Source organism: Delphinus delphis, chromosome 1 (assembly GCF_949987515.2).
Source record: "Delphinus delphis chromosome 1, mDelDel1.2, whole genome shotgun sequence".
Classification (NCBI taxonomy): domain Eukaryota; kingdom Metazoa; phylum Chordata; class Mammalia; order Artiodactyla; family Delphinidae; genus Delphinus; species Delphinus delphis.
The window spans coordinates 2,322,239-2,333,684 of NC_082683.1; the positions used below are offsets into that span (position 1 = coordinate 2,322,239).

The 11,446-nt window shown below is 49.1% G+C and overlaps 1 protein-coding gene across 2 annotated transcripts in view; it reads right to left on the reverse strand.

Moving 5' to 3' along the window:
• CEP104 (centrosomal protein 104) overlaps positions 1 to 11,242 on the reverse strand; it is a 57,814-nt gene extending 46,572 nt beyond the window's left edge. For both annotated transcript variants that reach the window (XM_060013299.1, XM_060013304.1), the window contains exons 1-2: positions 11,038 to 11,242; positions 7,348 to 7,474 (exon numbers count right to left, since the gene is read on the reverse strand). In XM_060013299.1, coding sequence (XP_059869282.1) covers positions 7,348 to 7,460 — 113 coding nt within the window. In that variant the 5' untranslated portion in view covers positions 7,461 to 7,474; positions 11,038 to 11,242. The remainder of the gene's footprint in view (positions 1 to 7,347; positions 7,475 to 11,037) is intronic.
• Between the last annotated feature and the right edge of the window lie 204 nt (positions 11,243 to 11,446).

Below are 11,446 nucleotides of genomic sequence, written 5' to 3' on the forward strand. Positions count from 1 at the left end.
GGCCCTCCGAGAGACACACACTGTTTTCTCCTTAGGCTCCTTCATCCTTATTCAATCACTGGGCAGAGATTTCTTAGGGAAATACCGTGCTGGAATTTCTTTCTCCTGAAAGGGGGAAATAGTTCTAGAATTTGACAGTAGCCATCAAAATAGCCAAGCAGGGAACTGAATGACCTTCGATATCTTTTACTTGCTCTGTCTCAGATGCATCAGAGGTGATTTCAAGGATACTCACTAGTCACTTGTCACCACTGGATCAGCTACCACTTTCCCTGGGGGCAAAATCTCCAACTGAAATACACAGACTTCAGTGCTCCTCCCATTAAGAGTCAAACATATCCCTCAAAACTTCTCCCCAGAATTAATCAGTACCTTATAATTAAATAAAGAGGTTCTTCAAGGCATCAAGCCCATAACAGAAGATTTCAAAGCCGCAGCCTCATTATCCCTTGTACTAGTCCCCGTAACACCCTGCTTTGCCCGTGAGAAAACCCAGCGGCTGAGGATGGAGGTTTGTCCGGAAACCGGAATAAGTGACACTGTTATCCCTGGCACCCTGTCTTCCCTCAGCCCATATGCGACTAGCATCCATTTCTACTAAAAGCAGATTCTCACTGTAATTGATCTATGCACTGCATTCTCTAGCATTCCTGTTGATAAAGCTACTCTGTATCTTCTTGCTTTCACTTGGGAAAGAACAGTCGACCTGGACAGAAATGCTTAAGGCTTTTCCTGAAAGTCCTCCTTCTTCTTTTTTTTAAAATTTATTAAAAATAAATTCTTTTGGCCGTGCTGCGCAGCACGTGGGATCTCAGTTCCCTGACCAGGAATTGAACCGCGCCCCCTACAGTGGAAGCATGGAGGAGTCTTAACCTCTGGAGCGCCAGGGAAGTCCCTGAAAGTCCTTCTTACTTTTCAAACCTTACAGGCTGACCTGGACAAAACCGCTTTCTGCAGGCTCTACTTTATTACAACATACGGATGGTTTGCTTCTCTACTCGCCTCTAAAACTTCACAGGAGGACAGCATTCACCTGTTCAAACCTTTTAGCCTTAAAGGGACATAAAGTCTCCACGGAAAAACTGCAGTTTGCTCAAACTCAGGTTCAATATTTAGGGCACCTGATCTTAGAATGAGGCTACCTTTAGATACAGGTAGGCTTCATGGTACCCTCAACTTCCCCAAATCTAAAACTCAGCCCAATTACGAGGTGTTTTGGGCTAGCTGGCTACTGTCAAAACTAGATTCCAAATTTCTCTCTTATGGCCCAGCCCCTGCATGTTTTATAAAAAACAACAAACCGGACCCTATTATTTGGGGCGATCAGGATGACATAACCTTTGGAGCCTTACAGAAAAGCTTAATAAGGGCCCCTGCCCTTAGACATCCTAATTGTCAGCTTCCTTTCTTTCCCTTTGTACGTGAGAAGGAGGGGAACGCCTTTGGAGTATCATCCCAAACACAGGGACCATCATCGACCCATCGGCTAGTATAGTCGACAGCTGGGCCCTGTGCCATGGGGACAGCCCCCTGGTCTCAGAGCCACTCCTGCCACTGCCCTTTTGGTTAAGGCCACCAAAAAAATAATCATGGGATTCCCTCTAACCATCTTTGTACCCCATGCAGTAGAAGCTCTCCTGAATTTGCATCACACTCCTGTGAGACCCTCTTGCTAACTGCTCCTCACAGAACTCTTTCTTGGTGTAATAACCTCAACCCTACTGTTCCTCTCCCCGCTGCTCTGACAAAACTCTTCCAGACTGCTTAACGCTGATAGATCACCTTTTGACTCCCTGCAATAGTTCACAGGAAATTCCTCTAACCAATGTAGATTTTTCATGATTTACTAATAGTTCCTATCTAAAAGATGCAAAAGGTAACACCGTGTGGGGTTGCTGTCGCAACTCCTCTTGAAGTCAGCGAGGCAGTACCTTTGGCTACTTCAGCCCAAAAGGTGGAATTACATGCTCTCACTAGGGCTTGTACTTTAGCCAAGGGCAAGACCACCAACATTTATACCCACAGCCAGTACGCCTTTGGGGTAGCCCATGACTTTGGGATGTTATCAAAACAGCAAGGTTTACTTACCTCTGACGGGAATAAAATTTAAAATGGCTCTCATGTCTAAAATTTATTAGATGCCATACTTTTGCCAGCTGCTCTGTCTACTAGCAAGGTCTCTGGGCATTCCAGACTCGAGTCCCTGTAAGCTAAAGGAAACCACCTTGCTGACGTTTCTGCCGAAAAATGCTGCTCTCAAAGGAACCAATGGCTAACCCTCTGTCACGCTCCAAAGGGATATCCCCACATCCCCCAGATGATAATTTGGAAACACTGACTAGAAATGCCCAACAACTGGCCCCAGAAAAGGAAAAACAATATTGGAAATTGAATAACTGTTGGCTTGATAAAAAGACAGACTCTTGGTTTGGGCCAAACAACAATCTGGTCCTACCAGAAATTCTAAAGTTCCCACTACTGACCACTGAACATACCTTAAGCCACTGGTCTACTGGCAAAATGACAGAGTTCATGAACCAATATTGGTGAAGAAACATGAAGAAAGCTGTGAGAAGCGCCCACCGTGCTTGTCCCATCTGTCCAAAACACAACCCAGGAAAACCTGTCTGCACTGCAGTAAGTTGCTAATGGGCCACTCGAGACCTGGCAGAGGGATTTTATTCAGCTGCTCCCATCTCAGGGATATAAATATGTCTTAGTCATGAGTTGCATGTTTTCTCACTGGACTGAAGCTTTCCCTTGTAGACAGGCTACTGCCTCTTCTGTGGCTAATATCCTGTTAGAAAAGATCATCTCTACCTGGGGAACGCCCCCTGCCCCTGAACTTCAGCGGCTGAACACTTTTGACAGGTCTGTGGCTGGTTTTACACTTTTACTGTCTTACCATCCTCAATCCTCAGGGCTAGTCTAACGCATTAATGACATCATTAAGACCCAACTGGCAAAATTTGTAGAGACCCTCCAAATACCTTGGCCAAAAGCATCACTGTTGGCCCTTCTAAATCTCAGATCCACCCGTTTGGGAACTCACAAACGCTCACCCTCTGAGACAGTCACAGGAAGACCAATGCACCTGGTTCCCGCCTCCTTTGATCCACAGCTGATAAACGGAGATATACTTCAATACTGTAAGGGCCTTACTGTTTCCATTGAAAGTAATCACACTTTAGTAATGTTTTCATAGCATGCTCCCAGGAGATGAAGACCTTAAGTATCACACCACGCAACGCGGAGATCTCACCTACTGGAAGGGACACCGCAAGGAGGATTCCCTTCGACCTCACTGGAAAGGCCCCTATCAGGTACTGCTAACCAACCCTTGTGCTGCTAAGCTCCAAGGAATGGACTCCTGGATTCATGTCACCTCTAAAGAGAACACCAAGCCCTGAGTGGACCTGCACACCAACTGGCAACTTGAAAGTAAAGATTTCCAGGAATGGAAGCAGACAGCATCCGATGAGACAGCTTTCCCAAGATGGACCAGGCCCATATACCCTTTTCTCACTATTGCGTCTTACCTTATTTTCTCCCTCTCTACCTTGGACAGACATTGCTTTTATGCACATTTCCTGATCTACTGCAAGAGAGGGAAACCTCTCTGATGGTTGGATTTGTCACCAGAAACCTTGATCTGTCCATGACAGCAGTGACCCCTGCTCACACTGTAAGTAACTTCTCTGGAATCCCAAATGCCACTCTGCACCTCAACTGCTACGCAGGTATAAGGTGAGGCTACCAAAGCCGCACGCCCTCGTCCCCTGGCTTCAGTTAAGCCTCCTGAATGTACACGCGGAAGACACGGGAGCGGTCAGTGTGAGTCAGACCGTCTGTAAGCTGGCTGTCATGCCCATATACTTGGGAAGACTTTTAGTATGTGATAACATCATACGTGAGTCTTGGTCGAAGGCCGCCAAGTCCCTGATACCGACAAATGAGTCCATAAATGCTACTACTGACGAGGGGCTCCTACGTGTTCCTCCCGGTTACTCTTCTATACGTGGAAGCCTTGGTAATGGCCCCCAGCTTGGGCAGCTCATCATCTTGACAGCTGGAGGGTAAAAGAACAGTGTGCTTTTGCTGTATTCACTGTTCTACTTTCTCTTCATAACAGATCAGAAACCTCCCATTGGTCTATTGTGTTAAACCTCCTTAGCTGCCTTACATGGGAACTTCCAGCAGGCGTATATGACCCCAGGTTTGCCTCTGTAGGGAGAGCCGCCTTTCTCCCCCCATCAGAGTAGGTGCCAATGAACACATGATTAGAAATCTCTTCCTAACATTAGAAGAGCTGGCCAATTCCACAGCCGAAGGAGTAGCAGCCCAACATCGTTCACTTATTAGCTAAAGTAGTTTTAGATAAGTGCATAGCCCCCAATTACCTATTTGCTGAGCAAGGAGGTGTTGGAACAATAGCAAATACCATCTATTGCACATGGATAAATGTCTCGGGAGAAGCAGAAATCCAATTACACAAAACCAGGGAGCAAGTGCACTGGTTGCAAAAGATTTTCACCTGATATTCCACGGTCCTTGGATTTGTTCAGCTGGCTACCTTCAGACCTAGGGTCATGGGTCAGAACTATCATAAAATTTGGAACTGTCATGTTACTTTAAACTTTGTTTTGCATAATTATTTTTAACCTTTGTACCTGTTACATGTTAAACCTTTGTAGAAATGATGTACGTAACAGAGTGATGTTGGCTCAATGCTTTGAGATCTCCAACGTGCACAACCTTGACAAGATGTACACTTTAGATGGGAGTGCTTGAGAGTCTTCCCTTCTAACCTTCCCTGTTACTCAAACATGGCCTTAAACGGTTTCCTACTGCCATGTAATTTCCCTCCGACTTTGGATGTGACAAATAGGAAAGGTCCTTCCTGACACTGAAGGACAAAAACCACTAAATGCGGACAACCTGACTCTTGATCAGTGATACTTTTGGAGAAAGTTCTTGTTCAAAAGGGGGAAATACGACAATTAAGAAAACGAAACCTCAATTAAAATGGAGAGGGGGAGCCCTGAAGGGGGAGCACTCAGGCACGTATCTTCCTTCATTCCTGGGCAAGAAGAAGCTGACATTACTGCCCCAGCAGGAGAAGGAAGATTTTCTACTTGTTCAGCAACAGCCCAGCCAATGAGACACTGTCACCACCCTGAACCCTTGCTTTCCTCCAATGGACTTTCACTCAAAGCAGCCCCTCCCAACTTCCTCCTTTTCTCTATAAAGCAAGGTAAAGTAAGGTTTCTCTTTCTCCTTTGTTCCCCAGACTTGCCTATGGTTTCACCATAGCTTGCATGTCCCGAATTGCAATTCCTCTGCCATTCTGGAATAAACTCATTTTGTAGGTAAAAGAACTGGCTATTTTATTTTTAAAGTTGATTATTACCTAAAAAGGTATGTATCTCTTCAAGATAAACTGACAGCTCTAAATTTCTTTCTTTTTTTGGCCATGCTGTGCGTTTTGCAAGATCTTAGTTCCCTGACCAGAGATCGAACTCGGGCCTGGAGCAGTGAGAGCACTGAGTACTAACCACTAGACAACCAGGGAATTCCCTAGATTTCTTTCCAAATGAATATTATTTGACAATAAAAAATTCATGCCCAGAGGCTCTGATCATTGGTGTAAACTTTGTGTTCTCTTGGAGAAGTGTGTCTCATGCCCTGAAGATTTCAGGCTCTATGAATTCCTAGGTCATAGAAGGCACTGGAAAAACTTCCCTTGCACCCTTGTAAAGACCCCCAGGACCACCTCCCACTGGAGTTATATCTATCAGTGCCTGAGCAATCACTCTTTGACCTGGGCTAACAGAGCACCCTGTCCTCTCTTTGGGAGACTTGGTTTGAGGTTACTTTCCTTTGCCTTCCTATGATGTGCTTGACCTCAGAGAACACTGTTGAAGTCAGGAGACCCCCGAGCCAAACCCATGAGTCTGAATGGAGATCAAGGCACATATACCCTTTCCTTTGAAGCAGTCTGAAAGTTTACTACTAAAACAAGTATAGGTCATGCCTTAGAAGAAATACCATGTCAAGATGTGAAAGAACCATATCAGTATTACTTTTATAAATATTACAAAAAAGCGGCCCTGTCTGTGTATTTAAGTACCTTTAATTCATGCATAAATGCTGAATAAGTGCATTTAGTAGGAAGGACCTCTGCTGAAGGGAAATGCAAGTGTGTGTGTGTGGGGAATGCAAGTGTATTTGCATAAAACCGTGGCCGCAGCTCACTCCGGGCCCCTGGGCTTGGGGAGAAGCAGGACTGGACTGATTCGTGAGTCTGGGGGGAGCGTGGATGTGACTGAGGCTGCCTGGTGGAGATGTTCCTCCAGCCCCCGTGGGCCTGGTGGGGCTGCCGGGCTGCCCAGTCCTGGGATGCTACTTGCGCCCAGATAAAGCCCTTGTTCAGTATCAGCTTCATCAGCATTAAAGAGGCTATTTGTCCCCATCTGCTCTACTCTTTTGTTTCATTTCTCAGTTCACCGAGAGTGGAGTCTTGTTTGTCGGGTTCCCTCAGAAACGCCAAAAGGAAAATATATTTGAATTTTAAATGGGATTTACATTCAACTTTTTAGCAATATATCATCTGAATAAATGTAAGTCGCAGTATATGACTGAACGTAAATGTCATACAGATTCACATGTTCATGAATAGGAGCAAACAGTAAGCCTTCTACGCACTGTCGGAAAACAAGTCATGAGGAGTGAGATTCCCCGAGGAGGTGAGGGGACCAGGAGGTGAGTGGCCTCAGGCGGCCGACACTAAGTCGGGGAAGCCAGATCAGGCCCTGGGGCAGCTCAACAACTAACTCTGCCCCACCTTTGGGGAAGAATGAAGGCTTCTCAGGAAAAGACTTAAATGTTTCAGAAAAATACTCACTGGTATTACATCACTCAAGTAATGAAGACTTTTAAAGGTGTACAAACATTCCAGATGAGTCTGAAAGGGACTTGGCTGAAGTCCTGTGTTACATGAAAGCAGTGAGATGTAAAATCTTTACCACCAAGCACAGAGAATGCGGGACTGGCCCTCAATCAGGGAACTGGGGGCGGGGCAGTTCTCCTTCCTCTCTTCCGTATTTGCATGCTTCTTAAGTGAATGTGGGTTAATGTTATAGGGAAAAAGGTTCAACAAATTTTCTTTAAAAACAGAAGGAAAAAAGTCCAGCGCGTAACTAGATGGGTGAGTCTGCAGCACAACCCGACCCTCATGCGGTTCTGCCGTCTGAGTCGTAGTAAGACTAGCAGTTGAGACGGAGAGAGCCCATGCGCCCTTGAGGACCCAGCGCCCTTGCCCCCCACCCCCCCCACCGTCTGACCCACCTCGGTGACCTCCACCCGCTGACAGTCGGTGCATGGATCATTAGCTCCCGGGCGCTGAAGCCGTCTTCGTGTCCAGATGAGCTGACAACTACGAATCCGATCTTGTGGGGCATTCTGCACGCTGGGGCTGTGTATGAGAGCAGGAAAGACTGCTTTAAGGGACTTAGTAGTACATCGTAACGTTGAAAGTGTTATTTCCTGCCTTGTTAATACACAAAGTAATTCCCAACCTAGTCAGGACTGTCCCATCACTTTGAAAGAGTCTAGTTCTTATTACACAATTTTTAAGATGCCTCTTGACTTTTCCCAAATATATGCCAAAAAGTTTGACCAGCGTTGTGGGTTGAACTGTGTCCCCCCAAAGCTATGCTGAGTCCTAACTCCTGGTGCCAGTGACGTGAACCCGTTTGGAAACAGTGGGGACGTAAGCAAGTTAAGATGAGGTCATATTGGAATAGGATGGGCCCTGCTCCAACATGACTTGTGTCCTTATCAGAAAAGAGACAGAGACACACACACAGACAGGGAGAAGCCAAGTGACAATGGCCGAGCAGCTGGAGCACTGCATCTACAAGCCAAGGAACGCCGAGTACTGTCTGGAGGCAGCAGAAGCTGGAAGGGGCCGGGAAGGAGCCTTCAGAGGAAGCGTGGCCCTGCACAAGTGCACCTTGATTTTGGACTTCTAGCCTCCGGGATAAATTTTTGTGGTTTTAAGTCATCCAGTTCGTGTTACTTTGTTATGGTAAAAACAAGGTCTTTTGCTAAGATATGAATATAAAGATTTTCAAATTATTAAGGAACTAATAAACCAGTGTGCTAATGAGTTATACAAAAATAAGGGGAAAGGGGGCCGTTTAATCAACAGCATAATCATTGCTAACTGAAAATGCTGATCAGCAGGGAGAGCAGAACCACGGCGGAACCTCAAGCACACAGGTGTTCTCCCCGGGCCTGGCGGAGGGGCTGCCTCTGGGCAGATGCGTAAACACCAGCTGCAGGATCTCCTCGTCTCGGTGTCTCAGCACAGCTGGCTTGGCCCATAGTCGCCCAGCACCGTTCTGAGGGCGGCTGTTTCAGCAAAGCTGGCCTGGCCCAGAGTCGCCCAGCACCGTTCTGAGGGCGGCTGTCTCAGCAAAGCCGGCCTGGCCCATAGTCGCCCAGCACCGTTCTGAGGGCGGCTGCAGCGACGCCCAGTTTTGCCCACTCCTTTGAAAACAGCACCTCAATCCCAATTTCCCTCCGTGGTTCTGTCCTCCCCACACCCGGAACTGTGGGGCTGACGCCCATCCTGCCCCCCACAGATCCCCGCCTGAGGTGGCACATTTCCCAGGCTTGGGTGGTCCATGAGTTCCACATCCCTCCTCAGGAACGGGCTCAGGGATGGGGACATGAGAACAGGACCCAAACTGGACCAAAGCCACTCAATCCCAGGACCCTGCGGCGGCTGTGGCCATTGCATAGTGTCTGCGGGGGTGGGGGGGGGGCTGCTGGAGGCCACCAGAGGGGAGATCCAGGCAGGGAGTGGAGCTGACACGGGGAAGCAGTGCTGAGAGAGGCAGAGACACCCTGTGAGCCTCAGGACTTAAAGCCCGAGCAACTCATGGACTTCCGGTTACTCTCCAGTGACTAAGCCTGTCGATGCTCTTCAGTCGGCCAATTTGAGTGAAGTATGCGACCAAGCGTCCTCACTAACACAGAGGATAAAGACTTCTCCAGAAAGGTCTCTGGGGTAGGACATACTGTTAATGGAGATTTTCAGGAGGACGTGACACACAAGCATATCCCACATGGAATGTGTTTGTTTTAACATGCTTGATACATGATCTAGATCTTCCTTTGACTTTTACTGAGAACCCGCAGAGGACCACGTCAATAAATTAATTCTTGGCTGGCACTCGCTAATGTTTCTTGGAATATACGAACAAAAGTATTTAAAATAGAAAGAGAAACCACTATTAAAGATCCCAGTTATTGTTTATACAAAGCTCACTGCAGGATATCACAGGAGAGAAAACCAAACTAACCCAGAAAGTAATAAAATGCAGGCGCAAAAAATGGACAAGTGTGATTTAACCCACGGCAACTGCACAGCCTGGCCTGTGTGCCAGCTCCCATGCCAGACATGGACTGGCCTCGCCCAGCCTTTGGCTCCTCCCACGTGCCCGGCTCGCAGCCTGGACTGACTCTCCCCTTGGCCTCCATACCTCCCCCTCCCCCGTCCCCTCTCCCTCAGAGCCAAGTCTCACTGGTCCCACCTTTGGAACAGTGACTGAATACGTCACCTCTTCTGGATCCCACTGTGTTCTCTAGAAAACAACGGCCAGGTTTCCCCACGTGGAGTACTGCCCCCACCGGAAGAACCCTCCTCAAGCCCAACCTGCTGTTCTAACCCCCGCTTTCTGTCATGGATTCTAAAGTCCCTCCAAACTTACTAAAGCTCAGAGTTAGATCCCTGTGTCCTTCCATCACCTCTAAGAGCAGGGCCTGTTGCTTTCTATCCCACCTTGAAAACAGTAGGTACCTATGAAATATTTTCAACTGAGTATGATCACATATCCTGAAAGTCCAGAGATCTGAAATACTGTTTATTCATCTTGCTGACCTGTGTACTGACCTACTCCCTTACACCATACTTTTGTGTGCAGATGCATACATGTTTATACCTTCATCACAACTCTGACACCCCAGCTGTAGAGACGAGGAAACTGAGGCACAGAGAGGCCTGGCCCAGGGTCATCCGGCTATGAAGCCACACAGGCCGGGTTTGTTCTAAAGCTGGTCAGGTTCCAGAGCCTGGTCTTGACCAACACCCTCGGTTATGGCCCTAAGAGTTAGAAATGGGGCCCTTTAAATCCGAATAAAGGACGTGTCCACTATACTGTGCTGCCTCAATAAATCCAGAACACAGTCCTGGCATTTAGGAACCAGACAGAAGAAGTGCCTGGGAACCGCAGAGGCAACGCTGTTACGTCGGTTTGGGAATTCGAACAGGATTCCTTTATCGCCACGTCCTTCCGCCTTGTTCCCTAGGGTCCCCTTTGCGTAAACCTTCAAGTCTTCCCTAAGATACTTGCGGTGTCACTAAGGACACTAGTATTGGGCTCTATAAAAATCACATTAACATTCTGGGGAGAACCAAAGCTCTGTCGAGTGCGGGGCCCCGGTGCACAGCGGTCCTCGCCGCAAAACGAGCGCCGGTTGCATCTTCCCCAGCAGTGATCACTCTCCCCCGCGCCGCAGGACGAGCCGGGACCGTGGGGAGAAGGTAACTCGGCGGTTCCTCCTACGAAGTCTGCTTTTCACCACGCATCGGGGTGCTCAATCTCTACGTTAAACCGAAACACTTTACCAACTTCCGAACATCTTGCTACAAGACTAGGAGACAGACTTGTATCGTTTCCTTCTTAGGAAAACCTAAATGTTACACACTGAAATGGTTTTTTGGTCAAGCAACCTCAAGACTCGAAAGTGCCCCTGAGAATCCCCGAAACAGACGAGGCTGAAGAGCCAGCTCAGCACCGAGTCGGGGTCGCTGAGCCCGCACCGCCGCCAAACGCGGGGACCAAGCGCTGGCGCCGCCGGCCGCCCGGGGCGGTGACGCAGCGCGCTGGCCGCGCCCACGGAGGCCCTGCCGCCCACGGAGGCCCCGACGCCCACGGAGGCCCCGACGCCCCCGGCCCGCTCGTGTACCTGTCAGGACGTCCGCACGACCCGGGCTCTCCGCCGGCCCTCGGCAGCGCCGCGCCTCGGCGGAGCTCAGGAGGCGCCTCCTCCGCCGACCCGGGCCGGCCGGCACCCCCAAGCCGCAGCGCTGGTGGCAGCCGAGGAACAGCCCCGGCCGCCAGCGCCTGTTGCCCGGGCCGCGGCCACCGCTCTCATGACAACCAGGCCGGCCCGCCCGGACCTCCGCGCGTGCGCGACCCCGCCCCGCCGCGCCTGCGCACAAGGCGGAGTCGCACCGTCTCTTCCTGGGCCTTCTGGGTAATGTAGTTTTCAGGGAACGGCGCCTGCGCACAAGGCGGGGTCATGCCGCCGCTTCCCGGGCCTTCTGGGTAGTGTAGTTTCGAGGGCGGGGGCGGCGCGGGGCCTTGATTCCCCT